At 41.3% G+C, this 27,010-nt stretch overlaps 1 protein-coding gene across 2 annotated transcripts in view; it reads left to right on the top strand.

Moving 5' to 3' along the window:
• Positions 1-18,482: 18,482 nt before the first annotated feature.
• The window catches only part of LOC122548508 (gamma-secretase subunit Aph-1b-like), a 108,154-nt gene continuing 99,626 nt past the window's right edge, over positions 18,483-27,010 (top strand). Inside the window, exon 1 of one of the 2 annotated variants that reach the window (XM_043687262.1) lies at positions 18,483-18,866. In XM_043687262.1, coding sequence (XP_043543197.1) covers positions 18,754-18,866 — 113 coding nt within the window. In that variant the 5' untranslated portion in view covers positions 18,483-18,753. The remainder of the gene's footprint in view (positions 18,867-27,010) is intronic. The other variant, XM_043687253.1, reaches the window with a different exon arrangement.

The following is a 27,010-nucleotide window of genomic DNA, read 5'->3' as shown; positions in this document are numbered from 1 at the left end:
TGTCACATGTGCCATGATACAGTGAAAAGTATTGTTTTGAGATTGATACTAATTTTACATGTTGTGTAAAAGATCAAACTAAGTAAAACAAGTGTCACAACACTGTGACAAAACAAAACATATGACTTTGCAATCCGAATTCCCCACCCAATAAACCACAGACCAAAGAGGAAACAGTACAATAAACTGAGCTAAATTGCTGTTGAACAACAGTGTTTCCCAACCACCCTTTTAATTTGAAACTTACAAGAAATAGATTCTATAAATCACCCCATTGGCTTACTGCTCAACCAGAGCTGAAAAGTGTGTTGCTGGAAAAGCGCAGCAGGTCAGGCCGCATCAAAGGAGCAGGAGAATCGACGTTTCGGGCATAAGCCCTTCTTCAGGAATCTGAACACATTCCAGCAAAACATTTTTCAGCTCTGATCTCCAGCATCTGCAGTTCTCACTTTCTCCTTATTGCTCAACCACACAATATAGGAATCAGAGTAGACTATTTTGCCCTTTGAATCTGTTCAATAAGATCATGGCTGATAATCCAACTCAGAACCCTGTTCCTGCTTTCTTCCCATACCTTTTGATTCCTTTAGCCCTAAGAGCTATAGTTGTCTTCTTTCTAGGTTTTGACTCAACCACTGTCTGTGGCAAATATTTCCATAGGCTCAACACTCTCTGGGTGAAGAAATACCTTCTCTTCTTTCCAAACAATAAAGAAACCAATGTTACTATTTTAACTATTTTTGTAAAATTAAAAATTTGCATAAATTTTCTTCACAACAATTATAAAGAATCAAAAAAGAAGAATATGACCATGGTTCAAAGGAGCAACATTTATAGACCATCCGTTGTTGCAATGGTGGTCCTTTTCTTGAAACATTTTAGTCAATTGACACTGAGTGGTTGTGATTTTGGAGAAGATTTAAAGCTCAATTTGTGGATCAGGTTGTAGGTTTGCTCGCTGAGCTGGTAGATTTGTTCTCAGACATTTCGTCACCATGTTAGTGACATCATCATCTCCAGTGAAGCTTTGGTGTTCTGTTCCACTTGCTATTTATCTGTCTTGGTCTGTTGTGGTGGGTGATATCACTTCCGGCTCTTCTTCTGAGAGGTTGATAAATAGGGTCCAAATCAATTTAAAAAAAAACAAAGAAAATTTACAGCCCAGGAACAGGCCCTACGGCCCTCCAAGCCTGTGCCGATCCAAATCCACTGTCTAAACCTATCGCCCAATTCCTAAGGATCTGTAACCCTCTGCTCCCACCTATTCATGTATCTGTTCAGATGCGCCTTAAATGAATCTACTGTGCCTGTCTATACTACCTCTGCTAGCAACACATTCCAGACACCTACTATTCTCTGTGTAAAGTAATTTCTGCGTGTATCCCCTTTCTTCTCTCACCTTGAACTCATGACCTCTCCTTATTGAATCCCTCACTCTGGGAAAAAGCTTATCTCTATCAACCCTTGTCTATACCCTTCATGATTTTGTAGACCTCAATCAGGTCCACCCTCAATCTCCTTTTTTCTAATGAAAACAACCTACTCAACCTCTCTTCATAGCTAGCACCTTCCATACCAGGCAACATTCTCGTAAACCTTCTCTGCACCCTCTCCAAAGCGTTCACACCCTTTTGGTAATGTGGCAACCAGAACTATACACAATACTCTAAATGCAGCCGAACCAATTTCATGTACAATTTTAACATGACCTGCCAGCTGTTATACTCAATACTCCGTCCGATGAAGGCAAGCATTCCATATGCCTTCCTGACCATTCTATCCACTTGTGCAGCCACCTTCAGGGTACAATGGACCTGAACTCCCAGATCTCTCTGCTCATTAATTTTTCCCAAGGCTCTCTGTTTACAGTATAGTTCGCTCTAGAATTAGACCTTCCAAAATGCATCATCCCACATTTGCCCGGACTGAACTCCATCTGCCACTTCTCCACTCAACACTCCTGTCTATTTATATTCTCCTGTACTCTTTCACAGTCCTTACGCTTTCTGCTACTCCACCAATCTTCATGTCATCTGCAAACTTACTGATCAGATCACCAATGCCCTCTTCCACATCTATGTATATCACAAACAGCAGTGGCCCCAACACTGATCCCTGTGGAAAACTACTGGTCACCTTTCTCCATTTCGAGAACCTCCCTCGCATATGTTTGTTAATGGAATTCCAGTTTGAATGCCAGGCCTTTTAGGAATTCCTGTGCGTGTCTTTGTTTAGCATGTCCCAGGATTGGTGTATTGTCCCAGTCAGACTGGTGTCCCAGTTCATCTGTGTGTATGGACACCAGTGATAATTGGTCATGTCGTTTGGTGGCTAGTTGGTGCTCATATATCCTGCCCATCTGTCCAATGTAATGTTTGTTGCAGTCCTTACAGGGTATTTTGTATATGATTGTCGTTCTGCTAATTCATCAGGAGCTGTTTCAGTGTGATGGTAGGTTTGTGGGCTACCATGATGCTTAGGGGCCAGAGTAGTCTGGTGTCATCCCCAAGCTGTCTTTAATGAATGGCAGGATGGCTAGAGTTTCTGGGCATGTTGTATCTTCTTGTTTATGTCTGTTTTGTAGGAATCCACGGATTGCGCCTATCAGGTACCTGTTGTTCCTGAATACATTGCACAGGAATTTTTGCTTGGCTTCTCTTAGTTCCTGAGTGCTGTAGTGTGTTGTGGCTCATTTAAATAATGTTCTGATGCAGCTCCATGTGTGGGTGTTGTGGTGATTGCTCCTGTAGTTGAGTATCTGATCAGTGTGTGCGGCTCTCCATTGGCTTTGCATTCTACAGTGATGTCTAGGAAGGGGAGTCTGTTGTTATTCCCCACCTTTTTGGTAAACATTATACCAGTAAGGGTATTGTTTATCTGTTTGTGGATTTCTTTTAATTTGTTGCGTTTCATGGTGACAAAGGTGTCACCCCACATAGTGGATCCAAAGCTTGGGCTGGATTGTGGGAAGGGCAAGTCCAGTTGAGTTTATGATTAATGGTAACCCCTGGGATATTGATAGTGGGGGATTCAGTGATGGGAACACCATATAATGTCAAGGGGCAGTGGTTAGATTGTCTCTTATTGAAGATGCTCATTGTCTGATATTTGTGTGGTGTAAATGTTACTTGTCAGCTCAAGCCTGGATATTGTCCAGATCCTGATTCATTTGAATGTGAACTGCTTCAGTATCTGAGGAGTCACGAATAGTGCTGAACATTATGCAATCATCAGGAAACATCCCCACTTCTGACCTTATGTTGGAGTGAAGGTCATTGATAAAGCAACTGAAGATGGTCGGGCCTCGGACACTACCCTGAGGAACTCTTGCTGGGATGTCCTGGGGCTGAGATAACTGATGTCGAACAACCATTCCTATGTGCCAGGTATGATTTCACTAGCAGAGAGTTTGCTCCTGATTCCCACTGATTTTAGTTTTGCTCAGGGTTTTTGATGACACTCTTCCTTGAATGTAGCCGAGATGTCAAAGGGTATCATTCTCCCCTCACCTCTGGAAATCAATTGTGTCCATGTTTGAATGAAGTCTGTAATAAGGTCAGGAGCTGAGTGGCCCTGGTGGAACCCAAACTGGGCATCACTGAGCAGGTGCCACTTGATAGCACTGTTGATGACACCTTCCATCACCTTACTGATGGTTGAGAGTACACTGATGGGATAGTAATTGAGGGAAGTGATGGCATCATGGTATTATCTTAAGCTTAGAGACCCAGGTATATTCTGGAAACCCGGGTTCAAATCTCATCATGGCAGGAAGGTGGAATTTGAACACAATTTTAAAAACCTGGAATTAAGAGTCTAACAATGACCATGAATCCATTGCTGATTGTCAGAAAGAGCCCATGTGGTTCATAAATGCCTTTTAGGGAAGGACCTACCTGGTCTGGCCTACATGGGACTCCAGACCCACAGCAATGTGGTTGACTCCTAACCGCTCTCTGGAAAATTGGGATGGGCAATAAATGCTGGCCTAGCCTATGAGGCTATCATCCTGTGAATAATTTTTTGTAAAAAAATGGATGAGTTGGATTTGTCCTACTTCTTATGTACAGGATATAGCTAGGCAATTTTCCACATTGTTGCCAGTGTTGTAAATGTACTGGAAGAGCTTAGCTAGGGGAGCAGTAAGTTCTGGAGCACAAGTCTTCAGTACTATTGCCAGAATGTTGTCATGGCCCACAGCCTTTGCAGTATTCATTGTCTCCAACCATTTCTTGATATCACATGGAGTGAATCAAATTGGCTGAAGACTGGTATCTGTAATGCTGGGGACATTGGAGGAGTCCCAGATGGATCATTCACTGAGTGAATCTGACTTAGTGCTTCTCAAACCTTTTCCAGGCGTGAGATCATTTTGAAGTGTCAGACCTCAACTGACCCTTGAGTGAAGATCTGGGCAGGTGGGTATTATGGTTTTTGAGTGGAGGTGGAGTGCTTCACTTGCTCAGGGGGGGAGGAGAAAAGTTTTTGGTTGTTGAGCAGATGAGATACTTCAATTCTTGACTAAGGCGGCTGGTAGAAGAAGAAGTCAGCTTTGGGGAATTGTTGAAAAAGCTGAATTCCTCCCTAAAAAAAGTGTACTATAAAATGAAAGTGAACACCTACCTTTTCCCAGGTTTTGTTTTGCAGCAGCAATCAGTCTGTAGGCAACATGTCACTATGAGATAAAAATGTGAGCCATTAATGGTGGTGTCACAGCTGATGGAAATCCCAAACTCCAAAACATCCATTGCTGCCTTGGAGCTCACAATGCAAAATTCTTGTCTCCCATAGATTGGGGAGCTGTACTTTAGCAGTTAAAGAATATTCAATTGTTAAGGAGGTATGGGCTATTGAATAAAGTTTGGAAATTATCGTATATACTTGTGTAATAGTCGATCTCATGTAAATGTTGACCCCCTATTTTTGTCCAAATAATCTGGGATTTTCCATATGTCTCATGTAAAAGTGGACCTTAGTTCTTCACAGATAAAAGATCAAAGTTTATGAGTCAGTGTGCTGGCTATCATGTTCCGCTTCACTCTCGGTCTTCCAGTCCACTGGCTGGCAGTTCTGTTCCGGGTTTTCAGAATTATAATAATTCATTTTTAAAAATTCGTTTAGAGAGCAGTTGGGCTTCTGCCAATGATATGGTATGAATTTTGGCGGGCATGAATTTCAGCCCCCAAAAATAATATCCATGTAATAGTCGACCCCATAAATTTAACCTTAAAAAATAGTCAAACAATTTGATTATTACTCGAGTATACCATATGGGCAATATGGGCAATAAATGCTGGCCTAGCCTATGAGGCTATCATCCTGATATGGTTGAGTAAACCATATCATGTGCAAATTTTATTCAGGCAACTTATTTTGAAAATAATTGGGTTAGACTTTTGTCTGTGGTCTAGACAGTAATTTGACAAGCATGACCTGTTAGCTCAAAATTGAATGTCACTCGTCATTATTCCATTGAACCAGGTTATTACCCTGTAAGCAAAGGCAAAAGACTCCTTTTGTTTAACAACTTTCAAGGCATTACTTTAGATGCCTATTTTCATGCCTCATTGATGTCATAAATATAAATTCTGCAAGTATTCTTATTATTAATGTTTGGGACACCACGAGATCAAGACACTATTACTTAATCTAACTTTGTCATAACTTGTTCAGTTGGGAGCAGTTGATAATTGCCGGTGAAATGTGATTTGCTTCAGGCACATCTGTTAATCCTCCCTCTTCTGCTAGTTGGTCTATGGGAAGTTGAAACACAGCAGTTTAGCATGCAATATATACTAACATGCATTTGTGTGACTGATGCATGACTCACTTGCTCAACATTTATTCACACACACACAAATAGGATTAACATAGAACATAGAACAATACAGCACAGAACAGGCCCTTCGGCCCACGATGTTGTGCCGAACATTTGTCCTAGCTTAAGCACCCATCCATGTACCTATCCAATTGCCACTTAAAGTTCGCCAATGCTTCTGACTCTGCCACTCCCACAGGCAGCACATTCCATGCCCCCACCACTCTCTGGGTAAAGAACCTACCCCTGACATCTCCCCTATACCTTCCACCCTTCACCTTAAATTTATGTCCCCTTGTAAAACTCTGTTGCACCCGGGGAAAACGTTTCTGACTGTCTACTCTATCTATTCCTCTGATCATCTTATAAACCTCTATCAAGTCACCCCTCATCCTTCGCCGTTCCAATGAGAAAAGGCCTAGCACTCTCAACCTATCCTCGTACAACCTATTCTCCATTCCAGGCAACATCCTGGTAAATCTTCTCTGCACCCTCTCCAAAGCTTCCACAGCTTTCCTATAGTGAGGCGACCAGAACTGCACACAGTACTCCAACTGTGGCCTAACCAAAGTCCTGTACAGCTGCAACATCACTTCACGACTCTTGAATTCAATCCCTCTGCTAATGAACGATAATACTCCATAGACCTTCTTACAAACTCTATCCACCTGAGTGGCAACCTTCAAAGATCTATGTACATAGACCCCAAGATCCCTCTGTTCCTCCACCTGACTAAGAACCCTACCATTAACCCTGTATTCCGCATTCAAGATAGCAGGAAATGCCTCAGTTTAGCACCTCATCCAAAAGACAGCACCTCCAACAGTATAGCAAGCACGGCAGAACTGCACTGGAATATCAGTTTTGATTTAGTGCTCAAATCCAGTAATGGGACTAGAACCCACAAACTTCTGACTCAGGCAAAAGTGCCACCAACTAAGCCAGAGCTGATGTTTAAAAGGTGCCACTCCACTGTTTGATGGGGGAAATTTTCACAATGTCTTCGCTAACATTTGTGTCTCAGCTAATACCTCAAACCAGGTAACTTGGTCATTTCTTATTTGTAGGAACGTGCTATGCAAAAGTAATTGCACTTGCTACAACAACAACTGGAACAACTTGCATTCAAAGTAATAAACTGTTCCAAAGAACTTGATGGAGCAATATCAAATAAAATTTAATTTGGGTTACCTAAGGAAATATTAGGGGCAATTGATCAAAGAGATGTGTTTAAAATAGTATTTTGCTTACATATGAGGATGCTCAAGAGGCCAAAATTGGAGATATCTCTAAGGGTTGGACAAGATTACCAAAATAGGGAAGGATAATAGCATGAAAATAAAGGATGAGAATTTGAAAATCAAGTTAAAAATCACACGACACCAGGTTATTGTCCAACAGGTTTATTTAGAAGCACTAGCTTTCTGAGCGCTGCTCCTTCATCAGATGGTTGTGAAGGAGCAGCTCTCTGAAAGCCAGTGCTGCTAATAAACCTGTTGGACTATCACCTGGTGTTGCGAGATTTTTAACTTTGTACACCCCAGTCCAACAGCGGCACCTCCAAATCATGAAAATCAAGTGTTAGTTAACAAGGAGCTAACCATGTAGGAGCACGTGGGTGGTCTAATTAAATGGAAATTGGTGAGAGTTAGAAGATGGACCACAAGGCTTGGAATATTTTAATGCTTAACTTGGGAGCCAGCCAGGAATGTGGTGCAGTAGTCAAATGTAAGGCAACAGAAACTTAAATGAGGAGTTGGATGGATGGATTGATGGAGGGAGGGAGGGAGGGAAGGAGGGAGAGATGGTTGATTTTATTGTCATGTGTATTTTACAGTATTTCCACTGTCGTCACAATCTGGCACTATTTTAAATAATTTTAAGAATAAGAACTAATATATAGCTGAGAGAGTCCATCAATCCTGAGCCAGCTCACCATCAACAATGCCTGTGCCGCCATGCTTCCTCCACCACCTTGCCGCTGTGCACACCAGATCCTACCAATGTTGAAGATGTCACTCTTTACGCACCATTTTCCACTGCTGGGCCAATTCTGAGAAGATATTGGGCAACGGTATGGGGGTGGATATGGACTTTGAGAGATGATACAGATGTGTGGTCAGAAGCTCATCTTCGAATCAAATATTAAACCAGGTTGAGAATTGCCTGGGTCAGACAGACTCTGATAGTTGCAAGAAAGAGAGCCAATGACTAGGGAACATCTTTTGACAATGGCATCAGTGTTTCCATGATTTAGTTGGAGGAAATTTCTTCTCAATCTAATCTAATCTAAACTAAACTAATGTTGCCTGTCAGATAAGCAGTTTGACAATATAGGAACAACCAAAGTGTTGGTAAAATAAGTGGTAGTGAAATAAAGCTAGGTGTTGCCAGCATACATGTGGAAATGATTTTGGATGACATTACCAAGGTCAAACATATAGATGACAAATAGGAGGGCGCCAATGATCAATCCTTTGAGAACACAACAGCACCTACATTTTGAAAATGTTTATAGGTTATAAATTTCCTCGGAATATCCAGAAGTTACGTTGTTATACTTCTGTTAGCCAGATGCTGAAGAAACCTTAACCAATCTTTTGTTTAGAACAAATTCAGTCACAGCGTAAAACATTAAAGGTATTATATTTCCTGATTCCACACCTGTTACAGTATCACTTCATAAATATTTTCTAATCAATCTGTTCAAGATTTTAGGACACCCCTTATGGAGCAAATGGGACTTGAACTGGATCTCCTAGCCCAGTGTTAGGGACACTACCATTGTGACACCATAGCCCAGGTATCACTTTATATGCACTCAAGAAACCACTGAATGACTCCACCTGTATGTACTTAACCTCAATTGATACTTCTTTCTTTGCTATTACTGCTAGACATCAATTTAATCATTCTGGAAATGAAATCAGACAGATTAAGTCATTGCAACATGGCCACTGGAACCAAACTCTCAAAGGCCTTATTTCAGGTATGAATAGAAAAGTAAAAAGAATGCAAAAATTCATGTACAGCAAGAAAAATAAAAACAGCAGAGAACATCCTAAAACATATTCCAGAAAGTCAAGTATAATACAACAATAAACTATGCTGCAATTTTAATGGCTATGAGGAGCATCAAATAAAACTAACAGCACTGTAGCATACCAAAATGGCTCCACATGAAACGTGTACACTGTGTATAACCATTATTCAAAAATGTTAAAATCAGCCAAACCAGCAAAATGCACATGTCAGTGATGACATGAAATATTTATTCCAAACCAAACTTCAAAAGGTTTCATAAACATCTGAAAGGCCCCTCTCCTAAAAACACAGCATTCTCAAATATCATTTTTATGTCACAACTCAATAATTTACCTTGGGAATATTGTTGAACACGAAAATAAATGAATACTTTGATTCAAGATCCTATGCTCATATTCATAGACATAAACATTTTCCAGATGCCTTTCATAAACCGCCAAAATAATTGCTATTCTGCAATATTCACATGGTGAAGCAAATTTATTGCCCTTACATCAGAACAGAATTGTTTCTTAATAAGAGGCTGAAAATAGAAAAAAAAGATCCAATAAATGGAAAATGTAATTTAATATGTTTCTATTGTCATGCTTCTTTTCAAACATTACACTTATTAAGGAATCGGTAGGAATTGTAATTTTGCAAAAGCAAAAGCTGTGCATGCCCACCTGTCCTGTTCAACATTTACCACTGACATTCTTGAATGCGATTTACATTTGAGTGCCTAATTGTGTGAAACACTACCCTGTGAACTGGCATCAATTAGAAACTCAGTTTAGGCTGACCACACCCACACCTAGGAGGCTTAACATAATTTAAGACCATCAATATAAGATACTTAATAAGAAATTCAATAAGGAATTTAGGGGAACGACCACAGGGGATCCCTGCATTGCCTGCTTCCTCCCCTTCCCACCTCTAACTGTTACCCAGCTACCTCTGTTCTCTGGCGTAATCATGTCCCTGTCGCTTCTATCTATCACCCTCTCAGCGTCTCGAATAATCCTCAGTTCATCGAACTCCAGTTACAGTTCCTTAACTCGTTCTGTGAGGAGCAGGATCTGACTGCATTTCCTGCAGATGAAGTCGGCAGGAGTATCGGTGGTCACCCCTACCTCAAACATCCTGCAGGAGGAACATTCCACTGCCTGCGCTGCCATTACTCTACACTTCGTCTCCAAAACAAGAACACTGAGTAGCTTACCTGTGGACTTTAAAGTTAGGTTAGAGGAGGAGGATGGGAGGGAGGCCCTACTATGTAGGGTCTGGGGTCTAGAACACACCACTCAAATATCAATCACTTACCTTCCCAACTAGCTCTGCGCTCCAACCTCACTTCTGCCCAGCTCGCGCCGCTCTCTGCTGTGAAAAGACCGTTGGTGTCGAGGTAAGTTCTTCAATATCAATCACTTACCTTCCCGACTAGCTCTGCACTCCAACTTCACTTCTACCCAGCTCGCGCCGCTCTCTGCTGTGAAAAGTTTTATGCACAGTGATTCCACTTTTCAATTATGACACTTTATTTGCTAAATTAAAGAAAGATGTTAGAGGACAGCAACAAATTAAAATTCAGTCTGCATTTTGCGCACTCTGTATTTTCAACATCACCTGTCATGCCTCTAAGTGGCATCCTGACAGAATTTCCATTATTAAGTGAGCAACTAATTGTCATTGACTTCCAGTCCCACCAATGGGTAGATGTTATAATGCTAGTGGAGTTCAAGGGCTCCCACAGTATCTCACATAATTGCTTTATCCATATTTCACTAAATTTTCATCATTCATCTTAATTACAGGTAATTATTGACTGTGAGAACATGTGGAACTCAGCAGTACTCTCGATATGCAATGGATGCTGGAAAGCAGCTATAAATTCCATCATATTTAGGAACAAGTTTTACTCAGGATATCTTTCTTGGCAAAATCATAGAACCCCCACAGTGTGGAAGCAGGCCATTTGGCCCGTCAAGTCCACACCAATCCTTCAAAGAGCAGCTACTGTAGCTTTGCATTTCCCACTGGTTAATCCACTCAGTCTGCGCATCCTTGGACACAATGTGTAATTTAGCATCGCCAATCCACCTAACCCACACATCTTTGGACTGTGGGAAAAAACCACAGCACCTAAAAGAAACCTCAGCAGGCAGTCACCTGTGGGTGGAATTGAAACTGGGTCCCTGGTGCTGTGCTGGCAATGGTGTTAACCACTGAGCAACCGTGCCACAAAGTACATTTGTCAAAAAACCTGAAAGCTAGCACTTCCAACAATGCAGCATTCTCAGTGTACATCATTAAGGTTTCAGCCTAGATTCAATACTCAAGTCTTTATAATGAGGCTCAAACTCATGAACTTCAGACTCAAAAGCAAGTGCACTGCCACTAAACCAATGTTAAAAATCACGCAACACCAGATTATAGTCCCACAGGTTTATTAAGAAGCACTAGCTATCGGAGCACTGCCGGACTATAACCTGGTGTTGTGTGATTTTTAACTTTGTCCACCCCAGTCCAACAACGGCTCCTCCACATCATGACTAAACCAACGGCAATACTTCAAATGTGTGTTCTGCTGAAACAGTAAACAATCTAATTCCTCCAAGAATTTATTAAGAGCGTGTGAAGAACACCCTCTACCTTGCAAACAAAATATCTCAACTGAAACCAGCAATTATTCTTACAAATCAGATGAGACTTCCAGAAAGACTAACTAAACTGAAACAAATAAATTCCAGGAGTAGACAGTAATCACAGTAAAGCACTTAAACACTGGAGAAGGACAACTGTTGTAAAGGAGGAATCCCTGGACACTGGTAAGATAGCAGCAGATTGGAAGCAGGTTAAAGGGTGAGAAAATAAACACAGGCAACTCTAAACCTAATGAAGAATGAGAGAACATTTGACGGATTCAGGAGTTCCTACAGCCAATCTAATCAATTAGAGGGGTATATACTGTTGCAATACAGAGAAGCAGAAGGAAACACAAGAATGGAGGAAATGGTAGCATTGTAGTAATCCAGAGCTCATGCTAATGTTCTGGGAATAGGGGATTGAAACCCACCTTGTCTAATCATGACATATGATTCAATAAAATCTGGAATTAAAACCTAAATGCTGACCACGTGTCAATCATTGTAAAATTTCATCTGGTTCAATACTGGCCTTAAGGAAGGAAATCTTTCGACCTTAATTGGTCTGGTCTATATGTGACTTCAGACCCAAAGCAATGTAGTTGTTTCTTAAACGCTGTTGGAAATGGCCTAGAGAGCCAATCGGTTCAAGGGCAGTTAGGGGTTGTGCAACAAATACTGGCCTTGCCAGTGATGCCAACAACCCATGCCAGAATAAAAAATAAAAATGAACTGCTACAATAACAAGATATATTTAAAAAGCACCTTTCAAATGGAGAAAATATCCCAAAATCAATCAATAATAAAAAGGAGACATCAAGGCAAAGAGATAGAGACATAGAGATGTACAGCAGGGAAACAGACCTTTCCATCCAACCTGTCCATGCCAACCAGATATCCCAACCCAATCTAGTCCCGCCTGCCAGCACTCGGTCCATATCCCTCCAAACCCTTCCTATTCATATACCCATCCAAATGCCTCTTAAATGTTGCAATTGTACCAGCCTCCACCACATCCTTTGGCAGCTCATTCCATACACGTACCACCCTCTGTGTGAAAAAGTTGCCCCTTAGGTCTCTTTGATATTTTTCCCCTCTCACCCTAAACCTAAGCCCTCTAGTTCTGGACTCCCCGACCCCGACTCCTCATAATTTTGTAAACCTCTATAAGGTCACCCCTCAGCCTCCAACGCTCCAGGGAAAACAGCCCCAGCCTGTTCATCCACTTCCTATAGCTCAAATCCTCCAACCCTGGCAACATCCTTGTAAAGGAGAAAGTGAGAACTGCAGATGCTGGAGATCAGAGCTGAAAAATGTGTTGCTGGAAAAGCGCAGCAGGTCAGGCAGCATCAAAGGAGCAGGAGAATCGACGTTTCGGGCATAAGCCCTTCTTCAGGAAACTTTCCTGAAGAAGGGCTTATGCAACATGACCTCCCAACTCCTGTACTCAATACTCTGACCAATAAATGAAAGCATACCAAACGCCTTCTTCACTATCCTATCTACCTGCGACTCCACTTTCAAGGAGCTATGAATCTGCACTCCAAGATCTCTTTGTTCAGCAACACTCCCTAGGACCTTAGCATTAAGTGTATAAATCCTGCTAAGATTTGCTTTCCCAAAATGCAGCACCTCGCATTTATCTGAATTTAACTCCACCTGCCACTTCTCAGCCCATTGGCCCATCTGGTCTGAAAGGATTGATGATGAAGGTGGACTGTAAGGATTAAAGGGAAAAGATGAAGACTTAGAGAAGAAATTCTAAATTGTAGATACTAACGGCACAGCCAGGGGAGCACAAGAGCCAGAGTTAAAGGAATACTTTCTTGTTCATTCCCATCGCCTGTTGATTCCCTGATACTGAAAACATCTGATAGAAGATACAGAAAAAAACTGCTGGAAGAAGTGTCTGGTGAAACTGAGGAACTTGGAATATTATTATTTAGAGTACAGGACAAATTAATATGACTTCTCATCAAGGAATTGTTGGACCTAATTCTAAACATCCTAAGGCTTTAAATAATACAACAAAAGAGATATTGGATAAATTTAAATACAGAAAGAAAAGCTGGAAAAACCCAACAGATCACACAGCATTATTAGGAGAGAAATAACGTTTCAGCTTCCATCTGGATTGATGATGATGGATGCATTAATTTGGTTTTCCAAACCTGCTCAGATTCTAGAACATTCCAATGTTTGGAAGGTAGCAAACATAACTGCTCTATTCAAGAAAAGCAGGATAGTGAAAGCTATGAATTATAGGCAACCATTGATTGTAGGGAAATGGTAGGATCTATTAATAAAGACATAGCAGCAGAGAGTCATAACACATCCAGACTGAATCAGCACAGATTTGGAAAAGAAAATTGTTTCACAAAATATGAAAACAGAAAATGCTGGAGAATCTCAGCAGATCTGGCAGTCTGGAGAGAAAAAAAGAGTTAACATTTCAAGTCTAAAGATTTATTTCAGATTTGCAGCATCTGCATTGTTTGCTTTTGTTTTTGTGTTTTAAAAAACAGTTAGGAAGTTTTTAATATTATTACCAGCAGGGTTTTATAAAAATTGTTAATGTGATGAATGTCACTGGATGGGCAGCAGTTATTCCCACTCCTCACTGCCCTTAAGAAAGTGGTGAGTCGTTTCTTGAACCATTGCAGTCTAAAGTTATAAATCACACAACACCAGGTTATAGTCCAACAGGTTTAATTGGAAGCACACTAGCTTTTGGAGCGCTGCAATCTCCTGATGAAGGAGCATCGATCTGAAAGCTAGTGCTTCCAATTAAACCTGTTGGACTATAACCTGGTGTTATGTGATTTTTAACTTTGTACACCCCAGTCCAACACTGACATCTTCAAATCATTGCAGTCTACGTAGTTTTGAAACATCCACATGGCTGTTAGGCTGAGTTCCAGGATTCTGACCTGGTGACAGTGAAGAAAAGGTGATAAAGTTCCAAGTCAGGATGGTTTGTGGCTTGGAGGGGAATTTGCAGGTTGTGGTGTTCCCATGTACTTGTTGCTCTTGTCCTCTTAGGTGATAGATGGGTTGACAAGTGATCGTAAATTTTCCAGAATTGTCCTGAAATTTAGTTCTTGCATTCCTGGTGTGCTATTTGTCCCATACTTCTCTATGTAAGGAGGGATTGACTACTTAAGGCCTTCTCTTCCCATTCCTTGAATTTATTTGGGATTTGCGCAGTGAAGGAGTAGCACAGTATGTATGCACGGATACTTAAGCATGAGGGAGCTGCAGAGCTAACCAGCACTCTCATTTGGATTCCTGATGAAGGGCTCCTGTCCAAAAGATCGATTTTCCTGCTCCTCGGATCTGCCTGACCTGATGTGCATTTCCCAGCACCACTCTAATCTTGACTCTAATCTCCAGCATCTGCAGTCCTCACTTTCTCCGAGTACTGTCATCTGTCTGGTTTTTACAGGGGCTTTTTACCTTGGAGGGAATCTGAGTCTGGGGGAGACCCTAGTGGGGTCCACAATGCAGAGTAGAACGATTCAGCTGGAGCTTGTCCAATCCTTCCATTGGTCAGAGGAGCAGAATAGTGGAAAATGGAATTTAATCCTTAAGAATGCAAAGTGAGGCATTTTTGGATAATTAACAAGGCAAGAGAGTACATGTTGAATGGTAGGGCCTTAGGAAGTACACAAGGTCCTCAATGTGCATGTCCATATATCCTTGAAGGCACAATAAGTAGGTAAGGTGATTCAGTGAGCATATGGAATTAGTAAAGGCATTGATACACAAGCATGAGGTTGTAATGGACTGGTAAGCAACATTAGGTAGGTCACAACTGGAATACTGTGTGCAGTTCTGGTCACCACAATATAGGATGAAAGAAGGTGCAGAAGAGATTCATCAGCATGTTGTTGCCAGGGCTGGCACAATTCAGCTATGAAGAGAGACTAAAAAGTATAGTGTTGTTTCCCATTAGTAGAGGGAACAATAACCAGAGGGCACAGTTTTAAGGATTAGAAGATTTAGAGGGGATTTGACAAAAAGATTATTTTACCCAGAGGGTGGTAGGTATCCAGAATTCTCTACATGAAAGGGTAATATAGGCAGGAACTCTCAAGATGTTTAAGAACAATTTAGATGAACCCTTGAAAACACCACGTCAAACAAGGCTATGAGTGAAGTGCTAGGAAGGTGGCATTCAAGCTGATGGCTGTTTGATGTCTGGCATGGACACATTTGGCCTCGAGGCCTCTTTCTGTCCTGAATCACTCTATTATTCTATGGGACTCTTGGCAGGCTTATGAGGTTAGGCAGGGAGGGTGGGAGCTAAGCTTACAAGGCAAACCTGAAGTATAAGGATGGGAGCCACCAAACACATACCATCCCACATACTCCCCTGTTTTTCTGGCAAAGTGTCCAAGAATTGCTCAACCTGGCAGTTGATATCAAATGCTTGGAAGGTGCTGTCAGATGAGACTGGGTACATTACTGCAGTGCATCTTGTGGAAAGTACATGCTATTAGTAGTGCATGTCAAGGGCAAAGGGTGTGAATGGTGGACAGAGGTGCCAATCTAATGGGGTTGCTTTGTCAGGAATACCTTGGTGAATCTCTTCGGCAACCTCTGTGCAATCACGTCCTTTCTATAGCGTACTGACCAGACTGCACACAGTACTTCAGCTATGTCCTAATTAATGTTAGATACAGCTCCATCAAAACTTCCTTGCTATGGTCTTCAATGTCTTGACTAATCCGACATGCCCGCTTAACCACCCTACCTATCTGTCCTGCTGCCCTCAAGAAGGTTGAGCTTCATGGAAGATATGGAATGTAGGGAAATCATGGAAGGTATAGAATGTAGGAAAACAGATAGTGACAACTTGAAAAATGTCCATATTACAGAGGAGGAAGTGCTAGATGTCTTCAAATACATAAATGTGGATAAATCCCTATGACCTGATCAGGTGTACCTAGAACTCTGTGGGAAGCTAGGGAAGTGGTTGCTAGGCCCCTTGCTGAGATATTTGTATCAGTGATAGTCACAGGTGAGGTGCCAGAAGACTGGAGGATGGCTAACATATGCCACTACTTAAGAAAAGTGGTAAGGCCAAGCCAGGTAACGAAAGACCGGTAACCCTGACATCAGTGGTGGGCAAGTTGTTGGAGGGAATCCTCAGGGACAGGATGTACATGCATTTGAAAGGCAAAGACTGATTAGGGATAGTCAATATGGCTTTGTGTGTGGGAAATCATGTCTCATGAACTTGATTGAGTTTTTTGAAGTAACAAAGAGAATGATGAGGGCAGAGTGGTGGACGTGATCTATATGGACTTCAGTAAGGTGCCTGACAAGGTTCCCCGTGGGAGACTGATAAGCAAGGTTAGATCTCATGGAATCCAGGGAGAACTAGCCATTTGGATACAGAACTGGCTCGAAGGTAGAAGACAGTGGGTGGTGGTGAAGGGTTGTTTTTCAGACTGGAGGCCTGTGACCAGTGGAGTGCCACAAGGATCGGTGCCGAGTCCATTACTTTTCATCATTTTTATAAATGATTTGGATGCGAGCATAAGAGATATAGTTAGTAAGTTTGCAGATGACACCAAAATTGGAGGTGTAGTGGACAGCGACGAAGGTTACCTCAGATTACAACAGGATCTTGACCAGATGTGCCATTGGGCTGAGAAGTGGCAGATAGAGTTTAATTCAGATAAATGCGAGGTGCTGCATTTTGGGAAAGCAAATCTTAGCAGGACTTACACACTTAATGTGGGAGTGTTGCTGGACAAAGAGACCTTGGAATGGAGGTTCATAGCTCCTTGAAAGTAGAGTCACAGGTAGATAGGATAGTGAAGGCGGCATTTGGTATGCTTTCCTTTATTGATCAAGGATGGATGTTGTGAAACCTGAAAGGTTTCAGAAAAGATTTACAAGGATGTTGCCAGGGTTGGAGCATTTGAGCTATAGGGAGAGGTTGAACAGGCTGTGGCAGTTTTCCCTGGAGCGATGGAGGCTGAGGGGTGACCTTATAGAGGTTTATAAAATCATGAGGGACATGGTTAGGGTAAATAAACAAGGTCTTTTCTCTGGAGGGTGATACGTGTATAGAATGTGCTGCCAGAGGAAATGGTGGAGGCTAGTACAATTGCAACATTTGAAAGGCATCTGGATGGGTAAATGAATAGGAAGTTTGGAAGGGTATGGGCCAGGTGCTGGCAGATGGGACGAGATTGGATTGGGATATCTGGACGACATGGACGAGTTGGATCGAAGGGTCTGTTTCCATCTTTATGACTCTGTTTCTCAAATCCCCTCTAGACATAGCGCTCCTTAAATTGAAATATGGCCCCTGGTTACTGACCCCTACACTAACAGGAAGAGTTTCTCTTAAAACTACCTAAACTATACTTCTCAGAATCGTGTACACCTCAAATCAAACTTCTCCTCAGGCTCCTCTGTTCTAAATAAAACAATACCAGCCTTTCTAGTTGCTTTTCATAGCTGAATTGCTCCCACTCAGGAAACACCCTGGTGAATCTCTTCTGCAAACTCTGTGCAATCACATTCTTTCTATAGTGTAGTAACCAGAACTACACACAGTACTTCAGCTGTGTCCTAATTAATGCTAGATACAGTTCCATCGTAACTTCCTTGCTCTGGTCATCAACGGCTTGACACTACCCATATGCCTGCTTAACCACCCTACCTACCTGTCCTGCTGTCTTCAATGATCTATGGTCATGTACACAATGTGCCCAGTCTACTTTCCACTACTCCAACATACACTCCCCTTGGCTGGTGTTGCTGGAATCCACACCTATCTCAGCAAGTGCCTAGCGTTTCATTGCAATGCTGAGCGTGCCTTGTACATAGCTGCGCCAGAGGCAGTTTAAGCTGATTTTGAAGTAGAGGTACCAAATCATGTGAGATGTGCGCAGGCGCGCCACCTCTGCCCTGCTCCCCTCGCGGGTTGATCTCGCGAGATGTGGGGGTCGCTCCCACGCGGGGGGTGGTGTGATGCGGGCGGAGCAGTGGAGGCGGGGCACAGCCGCCCCTCCCCCCCCACCGTCCAGGCCGCTGGTGTGCGGATTGCCTTTTGTTTCTGGTGAAGGGACAAGGAGCCCGGGGAGAGGCCGGAGGCGAGAGCAGGTCCATTGTCGGTGTTGGCGCTGAGCCTCGGAGCGTGTGCGGACAGCAGCGTACACCCTCGCCCGGCCTCAGCAGCGGAGCGGGTTGTCATGTCCCGGGTACTGGATCGGAGCTGCGCCCCCCGGGCTCGCTGCTGACGAGATGACCGTGGCTGTTTTCTTCGGTTGCACTTTCATCGCCTTCGGTCCCGCTTTGGCTCTGTTCATCTTCACCATCGCCAAGGACCCGCTCCGAGTTATAATCCTGATCGCCGGGTAAGCTTGGTGCAGGGGCCGGCCTGCCGTCCCTCCTCTGTCGCAGTCCCCTCCTCAGATTCATTCTCATCGATGCTCTGGAACTGCTCTTTAATCAACCGGGGGGTACTTTTTTATTTAACGCCGCACACTGCGACCGGCGAGTGCTTTTATTTATCTCGCGCCGAGCAATCTGTCCGTCCGGCCGTCAGCACAAATACAAAGCTGCATCTGAACGTGACTTCTTGCGTTATTTTCCTGACCCCCTTTCTGGAGCTTTTTCCAATCAGAGGTGCTCCTTGTCTGCACCCAGTCCATGGTCCCATTGCTGCCCATGAAACTTGAATGTGGATAAGTCCATCGGAAGCTTCAGAAAAGGAGCTGAATTTTGAGTTCGGGCCAGACTCCCAGCAGACTGGCTGTCACTTCAGCTAACATTGTCTATAAAATCTGTCATTCACCTTTTTTTTAAAAAAATAAAGTCAAGTTTTCTGTATCGAGATTGTTTGCTCTCCATCTGGGATTGGAACTTTCTGGCGTGGTAATTAATCAGACAGTGTTTTTCCCCCACTTCTGTGTGATAGAACAAGTTGACACATCGTTTCGTTTTAAAAAAAACCGTGACCTTGTTTGTAAAATGAGATTTGGCTGGCCAACATGTTGAAAAGGTTAGAATGGCATGGGAACTACTGGCAGATTTCAATTTGCACCAACTCTTTTGTTTTCCCCATTGTCTAGTTCTATAGGGGTTTGTGTAGTTTTTTTTCCTCCTATTGTTCACTGGTTACCAGGTTGTTTCATGTCAACCTATCTTTGGCCTCTTCCTGTGATTTATTGTTTTGTTTCTTCCTTGTTAAACTTTGAATGCTTGAACTGTATGATTTAGAACCAGCATCTACCTTTGCTAGCTCACAAAGAATTTAAAACTAGTGATATGTTAGAAAATTTAAAGAAGAACTAAAATCTAGTGAAAAATATTTTTGTTTGAAATTCTTGCCTTTCACACTCCCTTCATCATTCCACTGTGATTTTCTTTCCTTATTTAAAGAAGATCAAGTGTTGTCTTCACATGAAGCTAGCTTAGAATGTATGTTTAGTTAGATCAGATGATAGAGATGTTATTCCTTCCCCATTTAAAAGTCATAGATTTCATTTGAATTATAAGATTTCCATAGTGGAATGGAAACTTGTCATGTAAAGTTGTCTTGTTGCATCCCCTGGCAGTGCTGGTGCTGCAACAGATTACATTTATATATTTACATTTAACCTGGATAATGCCCAGAGGCATTTCCTGAAGGTATAAGCAGGAAAATTGAAGCTGAATTGAAAAAAGAGAAAGCAGAAAGGCATAATCAAATGGAGTGTCATAAAGGTAGATTTTGAGGAGGAAGCTATAGGAAGGAAGGAACTTGAGGGATTTATAGAAAACACAACAGCTAACATAGGTGATGTAGTGGGAAGTGAGGATGTACATGAAGCAGAGTTATAGAAATAGAGTTTGAGGTGTGATTGTAAGATCACTGGAGTTTAGAACGATTGAGAGGGAAAATAAAGCATGAGGAATTTAAACCCAATATTGCGAACTTTTATGTTGCCACATGAGGGGAATGGAAGCCAGTATAGAGCAGTGTAAATATTGGGACTTGGTTCATGCTAAAATATGAAGAGGTGTCATTTGGGCAAGCTGAAGTTCGCTGAAGATTGGATAACCAGTCAGTAAAGCATCAGCGCAGCTAAGCCTTGCCAGCAAAGACATGGATGTGCATATCAATGGCAGATGGAACAAGGTAGAGGAAAACCTGGATGATGATGTGCATGTGGAAGTAAGTCATTTTGATGGAGTGGGCATAGGGTGGAAAATCTCAGTTGGAATAGGAAGCTGCAAAGAAGCTCATTCAGCCTGAGACTGAAATGGGGGATCCGACTGTGGGCAAGAGTTTGTCCTATAATGATGCTGTAATTCTTCAGTGCTTAGCGAAGGAAACATCAGCTTTAAAAAAGGATGTTGAACAACTGGCCTTGAAAGTTGGTGAAGAAGTTCAGTACATATGGATACTGACCCAGTCAGTGAATCATGTCAGAATGGCAAGAAGTGGATATGTGGGGAGCAGACACTGTTAGGGGAAGTCTGAAATTAAGTGGACAAAATAAGTCCTCTGCTGGAGAACTTGTGGCTTCAGCTCCATGGAATGGAAGGCAGACTGCCTATCACATTGGGTAGTGGAGAAGAGGCATAATAATTGACTGGCAGAGTTTTAGGCTGGATAATATACACTTGCTCATAGTCACGTTGAGCGTCATCCGTGACCATCCGTGGTGCTGTGGCAAAAGCAGAAAGCTGATAAAATGGATTTAAATAGGGTACAGGGAGAGATGTGGGTAGTTTTGGGAAGTGACAGCATGTTCAGAGATCTTGATGGAAATTGGAGTTGGGGCAGTAGAACAAATATTGAGGGTAAACTCTCTGAAGGACGATAATGATCAATTTATAAATACCACCTCAGTGAATGAAGTGGTGTTATTGTATTTCTGTACAATACAGAGGCGATCTGGAAATACTTGTTAACAAGGCTGAACTAAGTGTTTTAGAACATTACTAAATACATGTGTTGCTCTGATTTTAGCGTATGCAACAGTTCAGCCTTTAAGGAATTCCCAGGCCTTATCGCCCATTGTCACGAATGTTTAGAGATCAAATGCCTGAAGTATCAACTTTGTTTCTGTCTCCACTGCTACCTGGTCTGCTCAGTTTTTCCAGCTTTTGAAAGCCGTTGGCTATGTAACATTCCAGGACCTTATGATTTGATGTGTGTTATCTGAGATTAATGGTGTATATGATGTTAGTAATGACGATAATCCTCATTATTTTTTGTCAGGTGAGATGTAATTGATATAATCCAAAATAAAATGCTTCTGTTCTTTTGTCGAGCAGCCAAATTAAATGAAGTTAAGAGGTGAGGTGAAGTCTTTAGATTAAACTAATACCCTTTTAATTAATATTGAGCATGTAAAAAGAACTGCACTTCTTACTCTGAAGTTTCAGTAAGAGAACTGGAGAGATGAGTTAATTGATCTTTTTTCATTAAATCATCTGATCAATTGAAGAAATATCCATATGGGAGGAATAGCTGAGTGGAGCCTCACTCATCCATCTCTATTGAACAGAATGAGTACAATGTGGAAATCAAATAAGCTTTATTTAGATAATGTGGTCCAATTTAAATTGTTCAATCTTACCAAAAAAAGCAGTACCATTAAGAGAAAAATTTCTTCAGTTAAATATGTTAGAAAAGTTTCCAGCTGCCATTTTCCACATATGCCACATCATTTTAATAGATGTGAGACATGCATAGAATATTCTATTGACATGCCTTTGCACAAGTCCTACAGCATGCAGTGTTGCATTGTTTTCCTTTGGTCTTCTTATGGGTTGATTAGAATAAAAATACACAAGACATAACTTGACTGTGTAATTGTACCCTTGATAAACTATGCTCCCCCACCAACTTCAAAGTGCCACATTCGTAGTTTCCAATTGAGAACAGAAACTAGGAGCGGGTGTAGGCTTTTCAGCCTTTTGAGCATTCAATATCATCTGGGCTGATCATCCAACTCAGCACTCTGTTTTCTACTTTCTCCCAAAATGCTTTGAACTAGCTCCAAGAACTACATGTAACTCCCTCTTGAAAATATTCAACATTTTAGCCTCACTGCTTCTTGTTGCAGAGAATTTCACAGTCTCTCATTCTCTGGATGAAGAAATTTCTCGTCTCAGTCCTAAATGACCGACCCCATGTGCTTAGACTGTGACCCCTGGTTCTGGGCTTCCAGGTTATCAAGAACATCCTTTCTGCATTTATTCCTATCTAGTCCTATTAGAATTTAGTAGGTTTTTATGTGATCCTCTGTGAATGTCTTCCTAATTAATCCAGTCTGTCTTCATCCTGCCATGCCAGGAATCAGTCTGGCAAACCTTTGTTACATTCCCTCCATAGCCAGATTATCCTTCAGATAAGGAGACTGTAACTGCATACAATACTCCAAAGGTGATCTCATCAAGCATCTGTATAATTGCAACAAGACCACTCTGCTCTTGTACTCGAACCCTGTTACTATGAAGGCCAACATGTCATTTGCATTCATTGCCTGATGCTCCTGCATATTTACTTACAGTGACTGGTGTACAAGGAGTCCTAGGGCTCATTACACATGTCCCTTTATCAATTAATCATCAATTAGATAACAATGTGCCTCCTGTTATTGCTCCCAAAGTATACAACCTCACATTGATTCACATTAAACCTCATCTGCCATGAACTTTCCCTCTCAACTTGTACAAATCATATTGAACATCTCTCTATCCTCCTCACAATTTATCCTCCCTCCCAGCTTTGTGTTGTCTGCAAACTTGGAAATATTACATTTAAAGTTCTTGAATATATATTGTGAATAGCAGGATCCAAGCACTGATCCCTGGGTACCCCACTAGTCACAGACTGCCACTTGGAAAATTACCTGTTTATTTCTACTCTGTTCCCTTTCTGCCAATCCATTTTCTCTACAAGTCATACACTACCCACAATGTTATGCTCTTCAATCTCTTATGTGGTACTTTATTGAAAACTTTGAACGTCCAAGTAAACCACATCAAGTGACTCTCCCTTATCATTTCTACTTGTTGCATCCTCAAACATGATTTCCCTTTCATAAATCCATGCCGACTCTATCCAGTCTTGTTCCTGTTTTCTACGTACTCTGCTTTTAAATTTTTTATAATGGACTGAAGCATCTTCCCTACTACTGATGTTAGGCTAACTAGTCTATAAATTCCCTATTTTCTTTATCCCTTTTTAAGAAAAATAGTAGTGTCACATGAGTTATCTTGCAATACAGAGGAACTGTTTCAAAGTCTGCAGAATTTTGAAGGATGACTACCAAAGCATCCAATATTTCTCTGGCTGTGCTGGGATTTAGGTTGTTAGGCCCTGTGGATTTATGGGCCTTTAGTCCCATCAATTTTCCTAACTCCATTTCCCCACTAATGCTGATTTCCTATAGTTCCTCCTCTCACTAGACCCTGCATTCCCCAACATTTTTGTGGCATGTTCCCCATTTTAACTTACCCTGCTTCTGATTGTAAAGGTTCTACATTTGTCTTCACTAATCATTGTCTTTTCACATACCTATGGAAGCTTTAACAGTCGGTTTTACATTCCTCACAAGTTTACTCTTGTACTTTATCAGTATTTTCCCCATTTTAATCAATACCTGTATTTTTCTTAGCTAAAATCTAAACTCCCAATCCTCAGATGTGTTGTTTTCTTTTGACCATTTTGTAAACCCCTTCCCTGGATATAATGCAATCCCTAATTTCCATTGTTAACTACAGTCAGGCCACCTTTCCTGTTTTCGTTTGACAAGAATGTGCCAGACAGGAATGAACAATTGTTGCAGTTCCTCCAGGCACTTTTTAATGTTTGCCATTCCTTATCGACTGACATTCCTTTTAGTAATGTTCCCCAATTTACTGTCTTCAGCTTGTGCGTCATTCTATTATAGATTCCATTAATTAGATTCAGGTTGGTAGATAGTCGGTAGATATATTTTGATAGGCCAGTAACATATCCTTAAATTTCTATCTTGATATCTGAGAAATGTTTTGCTGTCATCAGTGAATTAACAAATGTATAAAATGTGAATAGTTTTCTAACGAACCACGGAGTATGTTGAAAGCATTAAATAAGTACATCCGTCTTCACATTTGAGAAATATGACGTGAAGGTTACACTTAAACCTCCCACAGGAAAAATATGGGCAAGATGTAATAATTAAATGCTTAAAATTAGGAAAGTTATGTCACTTGGGTGAATTTTTCCTGGGTTTTTGAAAGAACCAAAATGGGAAGTCGTCGAAATATTGATCACAGTCTTTCAATACTCATTGTACCAGAGGTCTGGAGGAAAGTTAGATCAGTATTGAGGAAATGGGGGAGGGATTATCTTATAAAGCATGTGGACTCGAATGTTGAGAGTAGCATTTTGAAGTCTTAACACTGATGCAAAAAGTACGGCATAGAAGATAATCATGAAAATAGTTTCCAGTGTCAGGTTGATAATAATGGACATAATGATCAATAGGACAGGAACATGGAGTATGAAAATCTGCATTTCACTGGATTAATATTGAAAGATAGTATGCCAAAAATGGTCCCTATCCCTGTAACTCTGCACTTCCCATGGCCAATCTACTTAACCTGCACATCTTTGGATTGTGGGAGATGCCAACTCCACACAGAATTGTTGTTACTTTCCTTTATAAAAATGTCACAGATTAGAAAAGTAGCACTAATGTTTGGACTTCATAAATTATCTGGGAATCTTGTGGATTGTTTTTGGCTTGGCACTTCAATGAAAAATATAAAAAGCCTTGGAAAAGATACAGTAGTTTCATTAAGCTGTTACTTGGGATGAACAACTTTTGAGGAAGTTGAAAGAAATCAGACTGTTCTTGGAACATAGATGGTTGAAAGTTTGTTAGAATGATGAGATGTTTTGATAAAATGGAAATAAAATAATTTGCTCACAAAGTTATTTAATAATCTGAGGTTGTTGATGTCAAGTCATTGAAAATATGCACATTTTTTTCATTGAGTTCCACATGAATGTTCCACATGAACTGGTGGCGGAAGCTGATTCCATTTTTAAAAAAAACTTTGAAAGTTACTTGAGGGGAAACTTCAGTTGTAACAGACAAAAAGCAAGAGTGCACAGCCCTGCATGATTGCCCTTTTAGAAGGCCAGCGCAAGCATGGCAGGCCAAATTGTTTTCAATTCTACCTTATGTTTCCAGAAATAGAAGTAAATTACGCAAAGGTCAGTTGAGGGCAAACAGATTGCAGTAGGGGGAAATATTCACCACAAGGCTTTTTGTCTTGTACTTGTAAAATGCAAGTTGTGACCCAATTTCCATGTTGAGATCTGAACAAAGGGACCAAAGAACTGTGGATGCTGGAAAACAGGAACAAAGTCAATAATTGCTGGAAAAACTGTGGAGAGAAAGCAGAGTTAATGTTTCAGGTCCAGTGAGTCCCCAACCTTTCTCTATCATAGATACCAATCTTTTCCTTGCTGCAATCAGTACAGAACAAGTCACTGGACCTGACACGTTAACTCCACTTTCCCTCCACAGATGCTGCCAGATCTGCTGAGTTTTTAAAGCAAGCTTTGATTTTGTCTATGTTAAGATCTGCCATGTCTGATTATGATCAAATGAAGGGATAGTAGCAACATGGATTAAAAAATTGAGTGAGTGACCAGAATTGGAGAGCAGTTGTTAGTGAATGTTTCTATGATTGGAAAAAGGTTTGTATTGGAGTTCCACATGGGTCAGTGTTAGAGCCATTGCTCTTCCTGATGTATATCAGTGAAAAATTTCAGTCTCCAGTCATAAATTTAAAATTTGTGGATGATATGAAATCTTGAAATGTTACGAACACTGAGGTTGAAAACTTGAAAAAGACTGTCAGTTGGTGCAATGGACAGTCAGGTGGCAATGATGTTTGATACAGAGAACTGTAGAGTGATTCATTTTGCTAGGAAGGTACAAGCAGACAATAAAAAATAGAGAACATTTGTAGATGGGATGAAAGAGAGAAGGACATAGTAATTTAAGGTTACAGGACAGGTTAAGAGGGTGAGAATAAAGTATATACCATCCTTAGCATTGATAATAGGGGCATAGCTTACAAGAGCAGGAAGGTTATGTTGAATTATATTCCTTCTTTATGCTTTAAAGCCTGCATTGATTGCCCGTCTGAATGGCTTGCTCAGCCATTTCAAAGGGCATTTAAGGTCAACAACACTACTAAGTCTCAAGTTGGCCAGACCCAGTAAAGTTGGTTCCTAAGGGAACCAGATTTATTTTTATGATATTGAATGATCATTGTCATGATTGCCGTTACTGAGATTAACTTCCAATTCCAGAAGAATTGAATTTACACTCTAGCAGGTGCTTTAGTGGAGTTGATGTCAGTGTCCCACCAAACCTAAGTTTGGGACCCCTAGATTGAGTCCAGTGGCATTAGCATAACAATATGTCTCACCTTAGTTAAAAATCACACAACACCAGGTTATAGTCCAACAGGTTTAATTGGAAGCACACTAGCT

Source organism: Chiloscyllium plagiosum, chromosome 1, assembly GCF_004010195.1.
Source record: "Chiloscyllium plagiosum isolate BGI_BamShark_2017 chromosome 1, ASM401019v2, whole genome shotgun sequence".
NCBI lineage: Eukaryota > Metazoa > Chordata > Chondrichthyes > Orectolobiformes > Hemiscylliidae > Chiloscyllium > Chiloscyllium plagiosum.
The sequence above is the reverse complement of the archived record's forward strand: the minus strand, read 5'-3'. Positions and strand labels throughout refer to the sequence as shown.